The sequence below is a fragment of the Daphnia pulex genome, chromosome 11, assembly GCF_021134715.1.
Source record: "Daphnia pulex isolate KAP4 chromosome 11, ASM2113471v1".
Lineage (NCBI taxonomy): Eukaryota > Metazoa > Arthropoda > Branchiopoda > Diplostraca > Daphniidae > Daphnia > Daphnia pulex.
In genome coordinates, this window is record NC_060027.1 from 756795 (window position 1) to 776422 (window position 19628).

The 19628-nt window shown below is 39.3% G+C and overlaps 5 protein-coding genes and 2 long non-coding RNA genes across 17 annotated transcripts; 3 read left to right on the plus strand and 4 right to left on the minus strand.

Moving 5' to 3' along the window:
- Positions 1-55: 55 nt before the first annotated feature.
- On the plus strand, positions 56-2449 carry LOC124207319 (bleomycin hydrolase-like). 2 transcript variants are annotated; one of them, XM_046604710.1, is made up of 11 exons: positions 56-116; positions 184-239; positions 315-469; positions 533-682; positions 740-832; positions 899-1036; positions 1097-1233; positions 1301-1412; positions 1476-1521; positions 1589-1769; positions 1846-2449. In XM_046604710.1, exons 2-11 carry the CDS (start codon positions 230-232, stop codon positions 2204-2206), a joined length of 1383 nt encoding a protein of 460 aa, XP_046460666.1. In that variant the 5' UTR covers positions 56-116; positions 184-229; the 3' UTR covers positions 2207-2449. The 2 variants fall into 2 exon arrangements, with proteins under 2 accessions (XP_046460666.1, XP_046460665.1); XM_046604709.1 differs by having other exon boundaries at positions 74-239.
- Positions 2450-2482: 33 nt separating this feature from the next.
- On the minus strand, positions 2483-3436 carry LOC124207322. 3 transcript variants are annotated; one of them, XM_046604716.1, is made up of 4 exons: positions 3219-3436; positions 3027-3147; positions 2894-2955; positions 2483-2820 (listed from the first exon to the last, which is right to left on the minus strand). In XM_046604716.1, the coding sequence occupies exons 2-4, from the start codon at positions 3143-3145 to the stop codon at positions 2615-2617; spliced, it is 387 nt and encodes a 128-aa protein (XP_046460672.1). In that variant the 5' UTR covers positions 3146-3147; positions 3219-3436; the 3' UTR covers positions 2483-2614. The 3 variants fall into 3 exon arrangements, with proteins under 3 accessions (XP_046460672.1, XP_046460671.1, XP_046460670.1); XM_046604715.1 differs by having other exon boundaries at positions 2879-2955; positions 3027-3158; positions 3219-3422; XM_046604714.1 differs by having other exon boundaries at positions 2879-2955; positions 3219-3411.
- A 1033-nt stretch (positions 3437-4469) lies between these two features.
- On the plus strand, positions 4470-6672 carry LOC124207323 (elongation factor 1-alpha). The gene is made up of 7 exons (XM_046604717.1): positions 4470-4603; positions 4674-4874; positions 4934-5113; positions 5178-5526; positions 5593-5832; positions 5893-6311; positions 6376-6672. Exons 2-7 carry the CDS (start codon positions 4731-4733, stop codon positions 6430-6432), a joined length of 1389 nt encoding a protein of 462 aa, XP_046460673.1. The 5' UTR covers positions 4470-4603; positions 4674-4730; the 3' UTR covers positions 6433-6672.
- Positions 6673-7771: 1099 nt separating this feature from the next.
- Positions 7772-9348, plus strand: LOC124207324. Its single transcript, XR_006879892.1, has 4 exons — positions 7772-7929; positions 8261-8344; positions 8656-8902; positions 8967-9348. It is a non-coding gene; the product is annotated as an uncharacterized LOC124207324 (long non-coding RNA).
- A 259-nt stretch (positions 9349-9607) lies between these two features.
- LOC124207325 lies at positions 9608-12679 on the minus strand. Of its 3 annotated transcripts, none has more exons than XR_006879894.1 (6): positions 12590-12679; positions 12253-12404; positions 10940-11131; positions 10710-10876; positions 10445-10653; positions 9608-10055 (listed from the first exon to the last, which is right to left on the minus strand). It is a non-coding gene; the product is annotated as an uncharacterized LOC124207325 (long non-coding RNA). The 3 variants fall into 3 exon arrangements; XR_006879895.1 differs by having other exon boundaries at positions 12338-12404; positions 12477-12657; XR_006879893.1 differs by having other exon boundaries at positions 12477-12657.
- A 264-nt stretch (positions 12680-12943) lies between these two features.
- On the minus strand, positions 12944-15287 carry LOC124207333. 2 transcript variants are annotated; one of them, XM_046604734.1, is made up of 5 exons: positions 14875-15287; positions 14594-14775; positions 14365-14525; positions 13963-14308; positions 12945-13891 (listed from the first exon to the last, which is right to left on the minus strand). In XM_046604734.1, exons 1-5 carry the CDS (start codon positions 14981-14983, stop codon positions 13205-13207), a joined length of 1485 nt encoding a protein of 494 aa, XP_046460690.1. In that variant the 5' UTR covers positions 14984-15287; the 3' UTR covers positions 12945-13204. The 2 variants fall into 2 exon arrangements, with proteins under 2 accessions (XP_046460689.1, XP_046460690.1); XM_046604733.1 differs by having other exon boundaries at positions 12944-13891; positions 14594-15287.
- Positions 15288-15410: 123 nt separating this feature from the next.
- Positions 15411-19332, minus strand: LOC124207339 (heat shock protein beta-1-like). Of its 5 annotated transcripts, none has more exons than XM_046604744.1 (5): positions 19187-19332; positions 16947-17180; positions 16516-16632; positions 16061-16331; positions 15411-15967 (listed from the first exon to the last, which is right to left on the minus strand). In XM_046604744.1, exons 2-5 carry the CDS (start codon positions 17162-17164, stop codon positions 15890-15892), a joined length of 684 nt encoding a protein of 227 aa, XP_046460700.1. In that variant the 5' UTR covers positions 17165-17180; positions 19187-19332; the 3' UTR covers positions 15411-15889. The 5 variants fall into 5 exon arrangements, with proteins under 5 accessions (XP_046460700.1, XP_046460701.1, XP_046460699.1 ...); XM_046604745.1 differs by lacking the exon at positions 19187-19332 and adding an exon at positions 17721-17911 and having other exon boundaries at positions 16516-16634; positions 16952-17180; XM_046604743.1 differs by lacking the exon at positions 19187-19332 and adding an exon at positions 17721-17910.
- Between the last annotated feature and the right edge of the window lie 296 nt (positions 19333-19628).

Here is a 19628-nt window from a genome sequence, read left to right on the forward strand (position 1 = left end):
AATGACGCGGAAAGGAACTTTGGTCAGAACTCAGAAGAGGCTTTGTTTATCGGCAGACGACAAAAAATGCCCAAGGCATTTTTCGATACCCCGCTATCTGTCATCGAATTGTTTAGGTGAGTGTTTCTGAATTCTTTGGAGATATAACGACGAAGTTGCTTACAGTGTAAACATTTTAAACAGCATAACTTATCAAAGAAATCAATTGGTGCAATAAGTGGTTGGCAACATGACACTCAGTGAGTTAATTGGAAATATATTTTGGTATTATTTTTACAAAATTTCAATATTATTTATTTCTCTTCGTCTTATAGATTTGACCTCTGATATTCTCGAAATGCTTAATAATAGCTTTTACAAAGATGCAAAGAATCTTCTTGCTCAAAATGCTTGCACCAAGTATGATCCACTTGAGATGTGCTTGTCTAGGAAACGTTTGGAAGAAATTCAGCATGTGTTCACTCACAAAGTATTCATTTTCATTCAAAATTTCAAAACATTTCATTCCACTGTACAATTTTTTTTCAATAAGGTTGATGAAGTAAAGCCTATGACCAATCAAAAAAGCTCAGGAAGGTGCTGGATTTTTGCTCTATTAAATGCTATGAGAATTCCTTTTGTTAAGCAGTACAATCTGGAGGAGTTTGAGTTTAGTCAAGCTCATCTCTTTTTCTGGGATAAAGTAAAATATTTTAGCTAGAGCTAAGAATATAATATCTAAGCAAAGTGACTTGATTAGGTTGAGAGGTGCAATTTTTTTCTAAATACTGTGGTTGATGTTGCTAAACGAGGAGAAAAAGTTGAAGGAAGACTTTTTGCTTTCCTACTTCAGGTATAACAGTTAACAAGTTCATTTTATGAATCAGATATTGAGCAGTTTAAATGTTTTTTATTTCAGGATCCAACTAGTGATGGAGGCCAATGGGACATGCTTGTGAATTTGGTTACTCGCTATGGAGTCATGCCAAAAAAATGTTTTCCTGATTCGTATAGCAGCGAATCCAGTTTACGGATGAATTCAATTTTGAAAAGCAAGGTATTCGGCTTAAACAAATATTGTTTGCAAGTTACAAGAACTATGTTCTTTCCGGTTTAGTTGCGCGAGTATGCTAAGCTTCTGCAAGACATGGTAACTGAAGGTTTACCCCAAGAAAAAATTCGCGAAAGCATTGAAGAATTTATGCAAAACATCTACCGAATTATTGCCATTTGCTTGGGAATCCCACCGAAAACGTAATAAAAATGATTAACATTGTTAGAATATAAACCACTACACATATCCTATTCGACGCCTAACCAGGTTTACTTGGGAATACTACGATAAAACAAAGCAATACTGTGTTGTGGAAAATATGGAGCCCAAACAATTTTACGAAAATTTCGTGAAGTCCTTGTACAATGTGGAAAACAAGGTTATTACTTAACGTTCGTCGAACAGCAGTTTCAACAAGATTGTTTATTCCTATTCTCTGTAGATTTGCCTTGTGTCGGATCCACGCCCGAGCAATCCTTTCGGAAAAGGTAAGAATCGAATTAATGTGTTTAATATTCATATTGATCTCATTTGTTATTAAATTTTACGAAAAAGGTTACACAGTGGATTGTCTGGGAAACATGGTAGGTGGGCGAAAAACCTTCTACATCAATCAGCCTATCGAGGTATTGGCCCAGTTGGCTACTCAATCTATTGAAGCCAATGAAGGTGTTTGGCTTGGTTGCGAAGTTTCCAAAAGATTTTCAGCCAAACATGGAATCGAGGATTTACAAATGTGAGTTTCGTGTTGTTCGATTTCGTCATTTTTGTAGATAATTTGATTTTAAAAACCACTTATTTTTCTTTATAAGACATGATTACCCCTCTGTGTTTGGCGTGGAAGTTTACACCGGTCTTTCAAAGGCTGACCGTCTAATCTTTGGTGATTCTTTGATGACTCACGCCATGCTGATCACTGCTGTCACTCTCGACAAAGATACCAAGCAACCGCGTAAATGGCGCGTGGAAAATAGCTGGGGTGACGATCGCGGAGAAAAAGGTTATCTTCTCATTACCCAAGAATGGTTCGAACAATTTGTATTTGAGGTAGTAGTGGACAAACGCTTCGTGCCGGACGATATATTGCAAATCTGCAATGTCGAGCCAACTGTCCTGCCTGCTTGGGATCCCATGGGCAACCTGGCAACCATTTTTAAGAGTCGGTATGAATAAAAATTATTCAACCTTCAATCTAATAACGGTTACTGCGAGAAGGATCAATTCACCACCCTCTTTACACTTCCCCTAACAACCTGTGGAGCAGTTTTTCAATGAAAACCAATTAATAACCAAACCGCTCAGCAATTTACCTTAGAAATTCGTGAGCTCCCACCAGATGCCAATTTTGCACCTTTACACTGTGGATTTTTTGTACGTCTGATATAACAGGAAATAAAGTAAAGTTAAAAGCTCAAACACACATCAATTGCCGAGAAATAACAAGCTTCATTTTTAAGGGTGAGTCTTTATTCTTCGGGGTTTAGAATGGAACGAAAGGCAACTTAAAAAAAACGAAAGCAAAAGTTGTTAGCCTTTAACTTTTCATGTAGATAGTAGACAGTAAATTTGTGTTTGATTTCTTTAATTCTGAGCATTGTTACGCTTCGTCGTCAATTGCCCGATGGCTTGCAAAGCACTATCTCTTTTACCACGTAGAATTCGACTTAGTTTATTCATTTCTTCGGTCTTCGTTACGATTTCAGTTTGCACAGAAGCTTCTTTCTCTTCCATCTTTTGCAGGCACGAGTAGTATTTTTCCATCTCCGTGTTAACCGCGTTAAAAGCGTCTTATTAGAAACGCAGAATTTAGTTGTTATTTTCAGTGATCGTAGTATTGTTTCCTACCTTGAAAGAACATACCGTACGACTCGTCAGTGGGGTACTCGTCCATCGGTTGCATGTTAGAATTTAGAGGATTTCCCCTATAAATCGAACGCAAGAATAGATTTAATGGCATTCAATTTGAGATGGGCAAAAAAACAAAAAACAATACATGTTGGCGGTCTTCTCGTCATGTTTCTCAAATTCAGAATTTCCAGCATGTTCCTGATCGTCTAGTACTCCTGTTGGCTGAGAACCCGAGTACTCAGAATCATTACGTTGGCCGCTCATGTCTGAAACAAACCTTATTTTTTCAGACAAGCTCATACTTAATAGTTTAAACGATAAGAAATTCAAGTTTTACTTGTTGTAAATTAATTCGACTGTTACGAGTTTAAGTGGATCACTCGTGGAACTCAAGATATCAGAACCTGCGGTTTTCACAGACACAACCTCTCTGTTGACGTTGTTACTTGCAAGCCAACTGAAACTGAGCAGCAACTGAACTCTTGACGACTCCCCCACGTTTGAGGGTCGGAAAGTTCATCTTTAACGAACCTCGAATACAAACTTAAAGGTATTTAAATCAACTATAATTATCATAAAATCGTTTGATTTAATAACATTGGCACACAAGTCAACCTAAATAATTAATTCTATTTATGAAAAAAACACGTGCACGTACAGAGTTGCCGTTGATAATGCGCGATATGCCTTCGGCGCCATTTGCATTCTGCACTTCCGCTATTCCGAAATAGTAAATTCGTAAGCGTCGCGTCGCGTTAAAAAATAAAATAATCACATATTGTATGAATTTCTAAAGCATATGACCAAAAGATGAAATAACTTACTAAATAAGATGCTTATTAACTTATAATCTGCTTTAAACACCATGTTGCACACTATCAGTTATCAGATACATTTTATCAGAATTTTTTCTAAAAGTGTAGGCCTTCTTTAGAAGACTGACAAAAACTTGTCACAGATAAGTATTTAAACAAAAACCTTCCTGATTTAAATGTTTTAATCAATGAATACCATTTTATAGTAAGGTAGCAGCATAGCTATGTTACTGGTAGCAGATACCAATTGATCCTTGAAACGCATCTAAATTCCAATGCTAAATTCAAATAAGGATGAAAATATCATTTGATTGTGATAACAGTTAACTTTAAGGGCACGTTAATGAATAGATATTCAACTCAGTAGTCAGTAGCAAGTTTTTTCACAACCTGTATTTTTTCTATATTTAAAATTTTTCCATTTTTCCCGAAATTTTTTGAAGCAGTTTTCCCGTAATGAGAATAAAGTAAACAACCCGAAAGAAACCTTCAAAGTGTTATAGAGTTCTAAGAATTTCTTCGACAAATAAATTGTTTGTTTTTTAACGCCAACTGAACTAAATAATTTTGTTTATTTTATTTTCATTCGTGCCAAAAAATGCTTGTCAGAAAGACATGTTAGACGTTGCCATATTTCAATAGAATTTGTCATATAATATAGTGCAATTCAATTTATAATAAATTTACTTATTTTATGTAATGCTTTTAAATAAAATTCGTTTAATTCGTTTAAATCATTAGTTTTTTGTACATTTTTATTCATACACAGTGAAATATACAAATTTAATACTTAAACTTCAATTTGTAAATTTGGCAATAAGAACAATCTGTCAACGCAGCCATGTGTTTTCTTCTTTCACTGAAATCTCGTTATCTATCATTCGCTTCAAGCCGTCTGTTCAGTCAGGTAATCTATCTAGTCAATGTTGTATGATTTTTAAACTTTTTTAAATACTGTAATCCAATGTGTTCTCTAGATCTTACGCTTTGTATCTGTACATCTTTAAAAAAATCATTAAAGTCTTCACTCCACAATGGGCAAAGAAAAGACTCACATCAACATTGTCGTCATCGGTCACGTGGACTCTGGCAAGTCGACAACCACTGGTCACTTAATTTACAAATGTGGTGGAATCGACAAGCGTACCATCGAAAAGTTCGAGAAGGAAGCTCAGGAAGTAAGTTACAATATTTTCTTAAATATCAGTCAAGATTTATAACCACTGTCTTTTGAAAGATGGGCAAAGGCTCTTTCAAGTATGCCTGGGTGTTGGACAAACTCAAGGCTGAGCGTGAGCGTGGTATCACCATTGACATTGCCCTGTGGAAGTTTGAAACTGCCAAGTTCTATGTCACCATCATTGATGCCCCAGGACATCGTGATTTCATCAAGAACATGATCACTGGTACTTCCCAGGTATAATCGAAAATTTTTATAATTTTACAATCATCCTGTATTAATTTTTCCATTGGATGTTTAGGCTGATTGCGCCGTCTTGATTGTTGCTGGTGGTGTCGGTGAGTTCGAAGCCGGTATCTCCAAGAACGGACAGACCCGCGAGCACGCTCTCTTGGCTTACACCTTGGGAGTCAAGCAGTTGATTGTTGGTATTAACAAGATGGATTCCACTGAGCCACCTTTCAGCGAGGCTCGTTATGAGGAAATCAAGAAAGAAGTCAGCAGCTACATCAAGAAGATTGGTTACAATCCCGTCACTGTTCCCTTCGTCCCCATCTCTGGTTTCCACGGAGATAACATGATTGAGGCTTCCGGCAACCTTCCCTGGTACAAGGGATGGGCTGTTGAGCGCAAAGAAGGCAAAGCTGATGGTGAATTCTCTATTTGGCTCTTGGACAGCTCAGAAGTATATTATTAAGCATTAATTTTTTTTACAGGCAAGACTCTGCTTGAAGCTTTGGATGCTATCCTCCCACCTTCTCGCCCTACTGACAAGGCTCTCCGTCTGCCCCTTCAGGACGTCTACAAGATCGGCGGTATTGGTACAGTGCCCGTCGGCAGGGTTGAGACTGGTGTCATCAAGCCTGGTATGGTTGTTACCTTCGCTCCTTGCCAGCTGACCACTGAAGTCAAGTCTGTTGAGATGCACCACGAAGCCCTCGAGGAGGCCTGTCCTGGTAAATTTTAATTAGTAATTTTGTTTTCCCACCTTCAGCTAATAATTGTGCCGATTGCAGGTGACAACGTTGGTTTCAACGTCAAGAACGTCTCCGTCAAGGAGTTGCGCCGTGGTTACGTCGCTGGTGACTCAAAGAACAATCCCCCCAAGGGTGCCGCTGACTTCTACGCTCAGGTCATCGTGTTGAACCACCCCGGCCAGATCGGTAACGGTTACACCCCCGTGTTGGATTGTCACACCGCCCACATTGCCTGCAAATTCGCCGAAATCAAGGAGAAATGCGATCGTCGTACCGGTAAGACCACCGAGGAGAACCCCAAATTCATCAAGTCTGGTGATGCTGCCATGATCACCTTGGTTCCCAGCAAGCCTTTGTGCGTTGAGTCATTCTCTGACTTCCCTCCATTGGGTCGCTTCGCCGTCCGTGACATGAGACAAACGGTCGCTGTCGGTGTTATCAAATCGGTCAACTTCAAGGTAAATTTCAGTTTTTATACAACGAATAATCAAATATTATTATTAATAATTTGTATAAATGCAGGATTTGTCGCAAGGAAAGGTCACCAAGGCCGCTGAAAAGGCAGGAAAGAAGAAGTAAATTAATCAGTTGATATTCCACAAAGATGTGTTTGCTGTGTAACGGGTTTGAAGTATCCATCATTGAAAATGTCATTTAGTTTCGTCTTTAAGCTTTTTAATCAGCAACAGAGTAAAGAAATTGAGTTTGTTGCAATTTTACTCTGGTCAACGTTTTTATAAGGCATTGAACTTTTTGTCGACTGGATTTGCTTCAATTCTTAATTGAAATGGATGAATAAATGATAGGTGCTTCTCATAACCACGACAACAACTGTATTTGTCCAATGTCTAAATGATCTGTGGTCTTAACAAAGACGTCTTTCCTTTAAGAAGACTTGTAATTCTAGAATGGTAATTTCCCGGGGTTGTGGATGTGAACTAACGAGAAACAAATTCAATTAAAGGTAAAGCTAGAATACTAAAGGAAAATGGGTTAACTCCTGAAAATACTGGGAAGCAAAAAGTTTAGTCGGACACTCATATTAATTCGCATTTTAAAAGATGATTTTCGGGCACATCAACACAAACAATAGATTACTCCAACACTCTTCGAACGTCCCTATTCTCTTCCTGGTAAATTAGGGAATTCTTGGCAGGTGTCAACAATCTGATAATAGCTTTTGAAGGATACTTATACGGATAAAGGCGGGAATCACTTCATTGTTGCATTCGGTGTTTCCTAAACATAAACTTAAGGCAAGCAACAACTTGATGTTGTTGCACAAGTTGGCAACGTTAATTTCATTTTCTTAAAAGTTAAGAGACGTAGAAAGGCAGAAATATTCTCGGATTGTACACCTTTATTTTTTGGCATTAGCGATTAAAGTATGAAGCGTGATAACACGCTTTTGCTTTTCCGGACACCAAAGAAAATTTCGGAATGCTTTATTCTTGTAGTAGGCAGCAGAGACCGCTGCTGTCTACATAAAAAGACAAAGTCTACTGGAACATCGTTAAAAGTAAGAAGGTGTGCTAAAGTGGCGTGATTGTTATCATAGACATTCTGTAAGCATAACAACATTAAGCAATCGTACGTTTCTTTTGGCTAACGATGGTTTTATTATCATAGCGTTGGTCCTTTGATCATTTTCAGCTACTTTGCACAGCCCTGTAAAAATGTATCGGCAGTTATTGTTTGGTAACTTTTTGGTAATGACTGACGATAACTATTCCACCAACAAAGCTCACTTGTTAATTTTTTCGATAATTGTTTTTTTTTTTTTTTTACTAAATCTATTTCCCGGAGATGACGAATATTTTGGGTTTTTATTTTCCGTCCCATCTATCGTCCGTGGATGCTAAGGGCTGTCACTAGGTCGCTAAATATTTTGTGTGTTTAGGGATTGAACTATTCAGCCGTAGTGTGTTGGTAGAGGAGGGGGGGTCACCATAGTTTAGACTTTTAGAGGAGAAACCTATTATCATTCTTTCTCTTTCGAACCGCTGGCCGAGAAGGTTACTCTAGTCATCATTGCTGGGTACTCTTTTTCCTGACAATGTTCTTCAATAAAAAAAGGTAATTCCTGTTCTAGACTTCTAGTTATTTATGCAAATGTTTTTATGGTTAATTTACGGGTAACATGGCCTTAAATTTAAACTAGCCAATTCCATGTGGCCTGTTGTATTTTTACACTTGTTTAAAATGTCGTCTCTTGCTGCATGTTGCACGTTTCGTCTCATGCCAAAGTACTTTTGAACGGTACCAGTAATAATGTTGAGTACAGTATTTTAATGAGTTTCTGATGGCTTTTCTTAAACAGAACTTGAATCAAGCTTGCGTAAACATGCATTTTAGTTAAGAATAATTTGAAAAGTTTCTCTTACTAATCTAATTTATATTGTGACAGGTTGGTGGAGATTGTTCTTAATATGCAGTGTCAACAACAAGAATCTGTAATGAGGGCTCTCTACCAGGTTGTGAGATGAAAATGGTAAGACAACAGGAATCTGAAATGGTAACAATTACTTGAAAGACACGTTGAGTGGGTTTGCATTTTGCTTAAATTGTAGTCTGTTCTTTGCTTAGAAATCAGTTGGGCATAAAACTTTGATTTTGACGAGATTTGACAATTACTAACTGCTTAAAATAAGAGCCTTTGTCAAAAGATATTTATCATCTTGTGAAAAGTTAACAATTTTCTTTAACTAAGCTTTTCTTACACAGAACTGAATTTCCCTTTTTTTATTTGTTTGAAAATGTTTTTGGTTAACTTATGTTCTTTTGTTTTGTACGATTCCTTAGTCAGTTGGGTGTTGAAGCTGTTAATGGTGGGGATGTCTGGTGTGCAGCGGTGTGGCAGTCATTTTCTGATCGAGAGATTCACTGAAATGGATCTTCTGCAGACTTGCAGTTCAACATCAGACTTCAAAATACCATGTTGGTGCCTGTCCATGCTGTGTTGAGCTGTTGTGTGCAAAATGGTTGGTGTTGCATGATGGCTGTCTGGCATTTTGTTAGTGGTTGTCTTGCTACCTGTACACATGATAAGGTAATGCTGGATGAAAAGTTTTATTTGATTTTGAGTTGTAATTAAATGTCCGTTCTCGTTTCAGTGCAATCGTATGCCGCCGTTCCAGACTTGATCCATTGGTGAAGCTAAGAAGAGGTTACTTAACTTCAAGATGGATGAATTATTTATATTTAGACCAACTAAAACTGCAAATCTATTGTCCCTTTTCCCTAAGTAAACAAAATGTTCTCTGTTGCCTAGTTGTGTGAAAACCAGGAGTGTCATGATTGAATGGGGAGTTTGCAATGAGGTTTTATATTTTCCATGTGAAAGAAAAGTTAAACCACAGACTTTAATGATCCAGCTAACACTACCGCCTACATAACAATCCTTTAACATAACAATCCTTTAACATAACGCTTTTAATCAATAACATGATATCGTAAAAAAAATAAATTATTGAAATCAAAATTGTTTTTGCTGTGTTCACATTATTATTATTAAATTCTGCCTTTTCTTTACATCTATCATGAATAGCTAACTTTTTTTGTTCACAATTTCCAGCCCAAATTTTCACACCATTTTTAATATTTATAAATATCCAGCCCAAATTTTTATTAAATTCTAAAATTTGCTAAAAACAACCACCATTTATTATTTTTTACTAAGTCTTTTTCGCAAAAAATTGGCGATGATCATTTATCCCATATTTTATTTGTTTATAATATTAAAACAATTTTTACATTTATTTAATTTGTTTATTTATTTTAACACAACCACATATATAATTTTTGGCCCCCAGGGAGGGGGGGGCCTGTGACTTTCCCAACCGCGATAATAACATGTGCCGTTATTATTTTGTTGGTGCAGAAAGCCGGAATTTAATCTAGCAGTTGTCGACTGTATCAAAACTGACATATGATCAGTTTGCCACAGTCGTATACTGCAGATGGTATACTCAGAAGTGAAAACGCAAAAGACGACAGATGAACCATTTTCAAGTACTCAACACAAGAAATAAATGGCAGAGCAAAAAACAAAAATAAAATGATTTCAAGACAGCAACCCGGATGTGACAGCTACTTCAGTTCTTTTTCTTCAATCCTGCATAAATTACATCTCTCAACTGGAAACAGGCTGCAAAACCACTGCACATTGAACAGCAACAGCACAGTTGAAGTATCACCAAGTCCTAAGGGAAAAAATGAAAGGAAATTATATTTAATGATCAAACTTGGGATGTAAAAGAAATTGTGTAAAAAATGTGACATCAGAAATGTTTCCAAGATTCCATTGGCATATTTGAAATTAGATTGAACCAGAAGAAAATAGAATTATGTACTTCTAATTCCAATGAGTTGGTAATACTGAGTCGAAATTTTTGTTCTAGTTTGATCAAGACAATTGTTAACTCAGTGGAAACTGAACAACCATGTGGCCATCTTTTCAAAAAAACAATTATTTGGAAGAAAGAAATATTACCGCTAATTTCTACAATAGATCAGAGTTGACTTGTAAGTTGAATACAAAATTTAAAAAAACCCCAAGAATTGCAAAGTTACAACAAATAATCTCAATTACCAATTTAAAGTCTTCCTGCAGTGACACTTCGGGATAACACCAGCTCGATAAACTGGATGCAGCAATGGCAGCTCATCTCAACTCACACACCTTTCACCAGCTGGCTGCAATAAAATCATGTTAATGATAGACATCCACGAAGCTCAGACTTTGTCGTGTTCGCAAATTCTGCAACAGTTAACCAAAGGGATCTCCAACCTGTACATCAACTAATAAAATCTATTACACATTATTGCAGGGAAATTAATCAACAAAATTACTTTACCAGCATATGAAGGGTTTCTGCACGAGATGAGACACGTACAGCCGTACAGGTATAGCTAACAATGGACGACATTTCGGCAAAATGGACAGCAGTTTCACCTCGTGAATGACCAGAATCAGGCAGTATGTCAGATCATTTGGCCAAGTGGAAATTTTATGCCAGATAGCCTGTAATTCAGACAGACATCTTAATTAATTAATTAAATTTAAGAGATCCAAACAAGAATTTACCCATTTAATTTCATGAATGAAAATGTCAATTGACACCGCAATTCCGTAATGAATTTGGAATACACTTTCAGTCAGCGTCTCGGGAAACAATGGCGAAAATTTCGTCCTCACAAAGACACTCGCGTCACCTGGTGGCTGCGGGACATGATTTTAGCCACCTACCGACAGCCAAAAGATACCTCCACGGTCCACCTACGGAACGGATGGATTGGATCTTTTAAATAAATAATTATAAATAACAAAAACATTACTGCTTTGCAAAAAAATATTACATAAATAGGGTACGAAAAATGTTTTCACCGCCACTAGTGATATCGGTATGGCTATGGCGACCTAAAAGTGTAGAACTAAAAAGACAGAAGAACTCCACCGACAAAAGAACCCCAATATTTTTAATAATTTTTGAAATTTCTTTGTATGCGACAGTTGAACCCCAACGACAGTAGAACTCCAAAGAGATAAGAAATCCTTTTTAAATATTATTAAAAATACCCGACAATAGAACTCCAGTGCCCGACAGTAGAACTCAACTACGCGACAATAGAACTCCAATAAATTATTTCATTACTTTCATGTTCGACAATAGAACTCCATTGAATTTTAAATATTTCAAATGTGGGGTTCAATTGTCGGTAGAGTTCTACTGTCTTTGGAGTTCTACTGTCAGCAAACCACTGCCATGTAACTTAAGCAATTCAGTTTTATAGATAGGCTACCGATATAAGTTGAACGGTGCACTTGTATTTGCCTAAATCTAGCTTGAAATCTTGAGAATAGTACAGAGAACAAAGCTCACTTGCTAGTTTTATGAAAATTTTCCGGAAGTAGACCGGAAGTAAGCGATAGCGCCTTAACCATTGAGCTGCTGGCAAAATAAACCACATATTCGTGATCTCCGTGAAATTTGATGTCGATTAGGTGTAATTCTAACGAAATCCAAAATTTGGTCAAAATCGCGATTTTTCTAGGATAATTCCCGAAACCGGAAGTACACGTACGTAGACAAAAAAAATTAACTTTACAACAAATTTGACGAGGATCACGAATATGCGGTTCTTTTGTGCGTCAGATGAATATTTACTAAACTACTGACAGAAATGAGAAAACCAAGTGAGCTTTGTTGTGACAGAAACTGAAAGCCATCACCCAAAATTTCCACCGAGAATTTTGTTCAGAAATGTGCAAAGTATAAACGTAATAAAAACTGAGTGGAAAATGATCAAAGGCTATGCGGTCTAGCGTCAGAAAAAAGAAACGTTAATCAGTAATAACATGAGAACAATGTCCGCTCTAGCAGAGAAGCACACCCTTACCTCAAATCTTGTGTAGGTGTTCCTACAGCTCATTTCTTGTAGCTGTTAAGTAGGAGCGGTAGGAGATGCAGTCAGAATAACTTACATTTAATTGTGCCGAACAGCACGGATGAGTATCCAGAAGAAGCTGCCGTAGCCTCGCCAGTTATTCTCTGAAAATGATTAAATCATTTTTCAAATTAGTAATATTAATTTAAGAAAAAACAAATAATGGAAACGTTTACCACGTGGTTTTAAATTTAGAAATTTCTTCAATTTCTTTTTTTCTTCGTATGTCGGACACCCAACAAAAGAAACACATTTTCAAAATCCACAGCCATTAATCACTCAAAATTACCTCAAAGTCGTTGAAAATTATCTTTAGATGGGTTCGAAATTATGAACAAACGAGCAGCTAATGTGACAGTGACGTGTGACTCTAGCAGACGACACGAAATCTTGTTCATGTACTGTTCAGTCACTCAGACGCTCACCAGATGTCAGAAATCACTTTGCAATTCTACACAGGATGATAGACCTCTATTCCGGACTGGATTTTCCGGCAAGTCCTCTAGCCGGATTCCTTTTCGGAAGCGAAGGGGGATAAGAGCAATCCACGGCAACTTCTTATCCATCTTGTTAACCACATCCTTTATTTAACCATTGTTATTTGACTTTGAAGAAGAAGCGAGAGACGAAGAGCGTTGTCATACTAAACTTGCAATACAATATTTATTCAAAAGAATAGACATTGTTATACACATTACATTTTAAAAATTCAAAACCTATGTGAAAGGTGCGCTCAAAGTCTCGATTGAGCTTGAGCTGTGTCACTTGAGCGCAAATTAAAATTAGTTCAACTAATAATTTCACAAATTCAATTGGAAATTATCTAAAAGAAAAAAATCATTTCGAACAACAACAATACGAAAAATTTGGTGCAAGTCCCAGCAGAGTGCCTTTGGTCATCCATTCAGCTATCGGGATAGTAATCCACGTCTAGATCCCAGCGCTGCTCTTCAATCATCCTGTGAAGCTCGGCGATTTCGCTATCGACGACTAATTGACAGCGATAGACTTTCAGGTTCGACAAACGTTTCGAATGATGGATGACGGACCAGAGACTCCTCATGGAAATATTTGAGCAAGATTCCAATTCGAGACTATCGAGATCATGGCCGACGAGACTTTCGGACAAAATGGCATCGCTCATGTTCTGACTGGCCGTTATTTTAATGTGTCTGATGCCGGGCGATGCAGTAAGGGCTGCCAGACAAGAAGCGGGGACGTCGTGGTGGGAATCTTCATTTGATTTGCGATCGCGAACGGAGACATTTAATTTGGAAAGAGATTGAATGGTCGTCCTAGTGTCGGTCGTCGTCTCCCTGTAGCTGTGATTGAGTTCCAGAGATAACGAAGTGAGTTGGTGGCAGGAATGGGCGATCCGTTCCAGGTCAACGTGACGAATCCGGCCGATTGACAAGTGCTGCAGGGTCGATCCGTGTTTCGTTAAAATCGAATCGAAACCTTCGCGGAATTCCAGCAGAAGCTCAGACCTTGTGTGACTGCCCAGCACGACCCGCAGCTCCCGCAGGCAGTGCAAATGTTCCAGCGCTTGAAGCTCTTCGGCCAGCAGTAGCGACGGACCATCGATGATCACCTGGTGTCCGGATAAGATGTAACACAATTAATAGAGAAGGAACGCACAAACTCATTGAAAGTATCACCAACTTGTACGGCCTGGCGGCAGAGCTGGACGGCACCTTGTAAACTGTACAGTCGATATGAACTGTCACTGATCAGCTGATGCAGGGAATAGCTGGGCGGAGTAGTGATGTGCGACGTGCTAGTTCCGGAAGCCAGATCTCGATAAATTTGCCCCAGAGCGTTGATTGTGTTGCGCCATTTGAGGCTGCTCAGCCCGGTACATCGTTGCACAACGGATCGAATGCCACGCTCGTCCACCTGGGTTTGCATGACGTCCAGTAATTGAAGCTTGATCCCGACTGCCGACTCCTGGCACAAATTCGACACACTCCAATTGGTAACGCGTTCGCACAGCGACAGGTCCAATTCCCTGTTTTTAATTTTAATTCCGATTAAACGAACATATTAACGGAAAGAATAATTTACCTTAAATTCTGACAGTGTTTGATGAGGGTGAGAACTTGTTGATCGGCGCAGTTGGTCGAACGGAGACTAATGACTCGAAGGTAATCCAGCGAGGGGACAATGTCAGTCCAGAAAATATCCGGAATGCGGAGGACGTTGGATAAATTAATTCGCAACAAATTCTAAAAGGAATAAGAAATAAAAACAATTGAAGGAAAAGCGATAACAAACATTTATGTAACTGATCTACCGGTTTACGTCGACAAATGATACCGAGTGCGATGTCGATGTAATAATCCCAACTGTCGTGCTGATACGGATTGGAAAGGTCAATTTCATTCAAATGGTCCGTTAAAGCCAGTTGAAAGTGACTAGCGGATAACCCCGGAATAGTTTTCAAGCGATTGAAAATCTGGCCAGTTAAATCACTGGCTATTACAATCACAAATAGGAAGTGTATAATAAAATAAAGTTGATAAAAATTACGCAATTCAGGAAAAAAAGGAGATGACGAAATTTGGTTAGTTTTACTGAGGTAGTTGAATTGTGGGTAATGATGCAACGCGAACCATTCAATCGAACAGGAGACGGTTTTCAAACATTCCGACACCAACGTCTGCGGTGACTTTCGCTTCGGCATGTCGGGAGAAGATATGACACAACACTACTAAAACAAACGACGATTTACAACATTTGCATTTCACACTCAAACTGAGCCAAAAGAGCACATTCTATCACCAGCGACGACTAGCACAGAACATAACAATGAGCCATTCGATTATGAACTGACGAAAAAAGGGCTCGATTCCTTTTTTCATTCCTATCCCCCCCCCCCCACCGGTGTCTCCATTCCCATAGTCACCATTGATTGGCTGACTTGAGTTCGGGATTTCCCCGCTTTTCGTATGCCTGTTTGAGGCTGTTATCTATTTTCTCAGACAAGGGAAAAGCCCTAGTCCCTTCCCCGGGTCTATACTAAGAAAATAAAATATAAAAAGAACCGGCGTTTTGGGGCGGGAGTTATCACGTCACGTGTAGACAAAAAAGTGGGTCGTTTTACGGTCTGGTGTGTATGTGATTGCGTGTATTGGGCAGTGAAAAATACAAAAAAAAAGAACAAATATCGTCAACAAAAATTTTTATCTCTTTTTTTTTTTTTTGCAGATGCTGTTTTCTTTTTTTTAAAACACCACCAACACGACAGAATTCTTTTTAAAAAGAGGTGGGCTCCATTTTGTGCAAATGAAGCGCGTGCGGCCCAAAAATAAAAAAAAAACGACGAAAGCCAAAGAATTTTTTAAAAAAAGGTGTGTTCATCCAATATTAATTAAAATGTAACCCCTTCCCCTCCACAAAAATGAGATTCCGGAGATAAATAGATCAAAATTTGTTTTTTTCCTTTAAAGCTGCTGTTTGCGACCACGAAAAAGTGTCACATTTTTAAACCAAACAAAAAAAAAAGTTTAATAATTATTGAGAATTCTTAACACACAAAAAATGAAATTTTGAATTTTTGGAGGGGATTCGAGAGAAAACAATTGCGTCATCAATGCTGGGCGATGGGGATCATTTTCTCACCAGAAGCGATGGCCGGTAGAGGGGCTTCAATGGTCAACACTCCGTCCTGTTTGAATCAAAAAGAACCAAAATGGTCAAAACCAAATAACCATAGGGGAGGCAACAACATATACAAGACGAAAAGGTGAAAGTGTTTCACCTTAGACAGCGACGAGCGGATCAATTCGGGATTGGTCCCCTTGGGCAACAGGAACTCTCGATTGTATTCTCTGTAGACGGATTTGGTTTCGGACTTTTCCTCGTGTTTGGCGTGCACCAGCAACTTGTTGTCCACCGTTTTGACGACAATCTCTTCGGGCGTGTACTGGGCCACGTCGAAACGCAATTTCAATTTCTTCTCTTCGCCGTCCTCTTGAATGAGCGGCGAGTGGAGACCAGTCAACCAATCGGACGCGGGAGCGGCCAAAGCGCTAAACCATCAATCGACCATTTCAATTATTATTATTTTAAAAATTAAAAGGCGACACGCCAAATGTTAAATCAATTATTAATAGACCAAAAGTCCGACCATAAATAAAGCTCCAATAGCGTTGTGGTTATTTTCTGTTTTGTTTTAAAAAGAAAAAAAGGCCTGAATTAGTAGCGCGTTTTTACCTGTGCAGGTGAGAGGAAGTGCCGGAAGAAAGAGAGGACATTTGAGAAGTCATTTGTTCCTTGACATCGCCGATCCACTTGCGTGCCTCCGACATGTGCATACCCGGCATCATAGAGCTTGTTTGGTTTTTATAGGGTTAAAACATAAATGGTAAGCCATGGGCAAAAGATAAGACGCGCGTATTATACAACAATTGTTGGAGGTTAAAAAGTTTTGATCATTTTCCCAGCGAAGATGTTTTCGTATTAAAAAAAAAAAGAAAAGAAAGAAAGAAGAGAGAGAATAAAAATGAATAGTTAATAAGTGTTATTCCACAGCCAACGGCCTCTTTGGTGATTTGTGATGTCTAGCGTTTTTCTAAAAGAAATAACAACCAATTCCCGGAAGACCCACGCGGATGATGGATGATGCGTTGGGTTGGGTTCTTTACCTGTTGTTGGTGGTGGACGAGGTGGTGCTGCTCGAGGTGGACGAGCGTGAAAAGAGCGACGACGACTGCTCGCGATTGAGCAATTCCGAGCGGAACTTGGTCATTTCATCCTCCATTTTGCGCATTTCCGAGTCGAAGCGCTCGCGGATCGAGTTGAACTCGGAATCCAGGACGCTGAAATCGCCCAGCTTGACGGGGATAATATTCTTGCCGGCCATTTTGAATCAAATACACCTGTGCAAACAATCAAACAAATAAAAGGAGGGGTTGGATAAAAAGAAAATGACGTCAGTGTGTGTAAAGGTAATCAACGGAGGGGCGGTGGCGTCGAATGTCTCTCAAAAGAAGCGAAGAATTAATCCGAGCCGACAACGGGCCCAGCCCCAGCAGGTAAGAAAATACCCGCTGAGTTCTCCTGCCTCTTTTTAAAAAGAAAAACAACACCCAAATGTCTTGCTTCGTCAAGGTTACGTGACCATAAAAGGACTTGAAAAGAGACACGACGGGGAGCAAACACTCGGGGTGGTACCTCATCCCACAGAGTAAACCCCTCGTATTCAAACATCAACAGCACACACAGACACACAGAGCTAAATGCGTGTAAGCTCATAGGCCATACATACGGAGAGCCATGTCTCTTTTTTTTTTTCAAATGAACCCGTTGCCATGGCAACCAAATAGTTTCCAATCACGCTCGGAAACAAGAAAAAAGAAATAACCCAAACGATACAAACATCGCTGAATGAAAATGTGTGATCGCTTGCCAATGTTTACCTGTTGAAATTCGTAAACACGTGTGAAATCAAATGAATAGAAGAAGCTGGAGTAGAGCTCGGGAGTGTTGTGCTGGCGTGAGAGAATCAAAAGGCACTGAATGGACGACTTGAACGTACGAGAGAGCTAGAGCGAGCGAGAGAGAGAGCAACTGATGCACTTTGTTGTTTGGAACTGTCTGGTTGTTAGTCCCGGGAGTTCTTCTCCTTTTTATACACATAGAAGACAAATGCGCTGGAAGGGGAGCCTCGGTCTCGGAAATAGCCGGGCGACGCAGCGGGAGTAAGGGGGGGGGGGAGGGGTTTATAACACACACACATAACTGAATAGACGAGAAAAAAGCCCGTCTTTGGCGCTGGACCAAAATGAGAGACGCCCTTTTTGTTTTGTTTTTTTCGCCTTGGAGCACCAAAACGCTTCATCTTTTTTTTCCTTGGGTATTTTTCTCTTCTCGGAGCGTCTAGCAACTTCGATCCAACGGGATTCCAGCCGAGCCGCGAAGTTTTAAACCGGACTTCCCACACGGAACGAAACAACTCGGAAATGAGAAAAAAGAAGAAAGAAAGAAGAAGAAAAGTGTGATGGAGCGGACTTGACTCATCCGGACGATAAAAGACCCCCCAAAATTATCGAAATGACTCAATCAAAAAGGAATTTGTGCACATTCGAGAGAAGAAAAATAAAAACAAATTTTAATTAAAAAAAAAAAAGGGAATTGTAAAATTTCTACTGGGCCAATTTGGTGTGTGCCAGTCTCCTTAATTTTTTGTTGTTTCATTCTAATTAGAGAGAGCTGCACTCTTCAACTTGTCACAAAAATAAACTTCTCTCCAGACACAATAACGAACCCCAACATTCCAGACAACGCCCCGACCCGTGTCTACGCAAACACACACACACACACACGCACCAATTGATTTTTTTTCCCGACGAAAAATAAAAAGGCGTTGGTTTGGTAGGAATAATAATAAAAGTTGATCGGCGATGTGGTTGATGGATGCCGCCATGCCTGGCAATCTGGCATCGTGAGAGTCTACACCTAAAAAAGGTGTTGTTCTTGTCATTTCGTATGTAGATTCGAATTCATAAGATGTGACGTCATGACGTGTGGCCAGCCCAAGGGGGGGGGGGGGGAAACGTGATGTCATCGTGCCGAAAATAGGTGGACGACGTCAGGGCTTGAAACGCAACCGACCAATGGCGAAGCTGATCGATACAGACGCACAGTGAGAGTGTTCCAGGATAGTACAAACGGCATTTTAAAAGATCTAACGGAAAAGGGAGGAGCGAGTTTTTTGGTGGAAAACGAATGTGCCATGTTGAATGGAACCGGTCAGCCACTACCACAGCCCTGTGTGTTTCTTTCTGGACCAGGAGTCACAGACAAATGCCTGACATTCCCCCCAGAGAGATTCTGCACAACAGCGAAACGAAATGAAAGTTGACACGCACGAAATCAGCCTCACCTTAAATGGTTGCTCGCCTCGCCAAGTTGGTCGAAAAGATTCGATTGATTAAAAGTCCCAGCAGCGGAAAGACGAACTGACCAAAAAATGTTGTTTACGCACCGTCAATTTGTTGTTCGTTTCTCGTCTGCTGTCAACAGGCGACGTTGCCAATTCTCCGCCAGGAATTTGCCCCCATTTCTCTTTCACTTATTTTGCAATTGTGATTGATTTGTCCTCGTGCTTTTTAGTCGGCACGTCAGGCACGATCGTTCCCTGTTTGGATCCCGACCAAAAATTTACCCAAAAATGAAAAAAAAAAACAACACACACACACAAAAAAAAGAAACTGATTGTCATTTTTTGTTGCTGATGCGGCAGATTGCCATTGTGTTTTGTGGGCTGTGTGTGTGAAATCGCTTTTTGACGACGATTCCATCAACACAAACCGAGAAAGACCAGA

Bases quoted from the DNA above. Each gene is read 5' to 3' on its own strand.
- LOC124207339 (XM_046604744.1), bottom strand. From the start codon at position 17,164: ATGGCCGGCAAGAATATTATCCCCGTCAAGCTGGGCGATTTCAGCGTC. The intron at 16,332-16,515 runs GTAAAAACGCGC...TTGATGGTTTAG, and splicing joins ACTTCCTCTCACCTGCACAG to CGCTTTGGCCGCTCCCGCGT. The intron at 15,968-16,060 runs GTGAAACACTTT...TGATTCAAACAG, and splicing joins TCCGCTCGTCGCTGTCTAAG to GACGGAGTGTTGACCATTGA.
- LOC124207319 (XM_046604710.1), top strand. The intron at 1,037-1,096 runs GTATTCGGCTTA...TTTCCGGTTTAG, and splicing joins ATTCAATTTTGAAAAGCAAG to TTGCGCGAGTATGCTAAGCT. The intron at 1,234-1,300 runs GTAATAAAAATG...ACGCCTAACCAG, and splicing joins TTGGGAATCCCACCGAAAAC to GTTTACTTGGGAATACTACG.
- LOC124207322 (XM_046604715.1), bottom strand. From the start codon at position 3,145: ATGAGCGGCCAACGTAATGATTCTGAGTACTCGGGTTCTCAGCCAACA. The intron at 2,956-3,026 runs GTATTGTTTTTT...TTCGATTTATAG, and splicing joins GACGAGAAGACCGCCAACAT to GGGAAATCCTCTAAATTCTA. The intron at 2,821-2,878 runs GTAGGAAACAAT...GTTTCTAATAAG, and splicing joins GTACGGTATGTTCTTTCAAG to ACGCTTTTAACGCGGTTAAC.
- LOC124207333 (XM_046604733.1), bottom strand. From the start codon at position 14,983: ATGCCGAAGCGAAAGTCACCGCAGACGTTGGTGTCGGAATGTTTGAAA. The intron at 14,526-14,593 runs GTAGATCAGTTA...TATTCCTTTTAG, and splicing joins TCATTTGTCGACGTAAACCG to AATTTGTTGCGAATTAATTT. The intron at 13,892-13,962 runs GTTGGTGATACT...TCCGGACACCAG, and splicing joins TCTGCCGCCAGGCCGTACAA to GTGATCATCGATGGTCCGTC.
- LOC124207323 (XM_046604717.1), top strand. From the start codon at position 4,731: ATGGGCAAAGAAAAGACTCACATCAACATTGTCGTCATCGGTCACGTG. The intron at 4,875-4,933 runs GTAAGTTACAAT...GTCTTTTGAAAG, and splicing joins TCGAGAAGGAAGCTCAGGAA to ATGGGCAAAGGCTCTTTCAA. The intron at 5,527-5,592 runs GTGAATTCTCTA...TTTTTTTTACAG, and splicing joins CAAAGAAGGCAAAGCTGATG to GCAAGACTCTGCTTGAAGCT.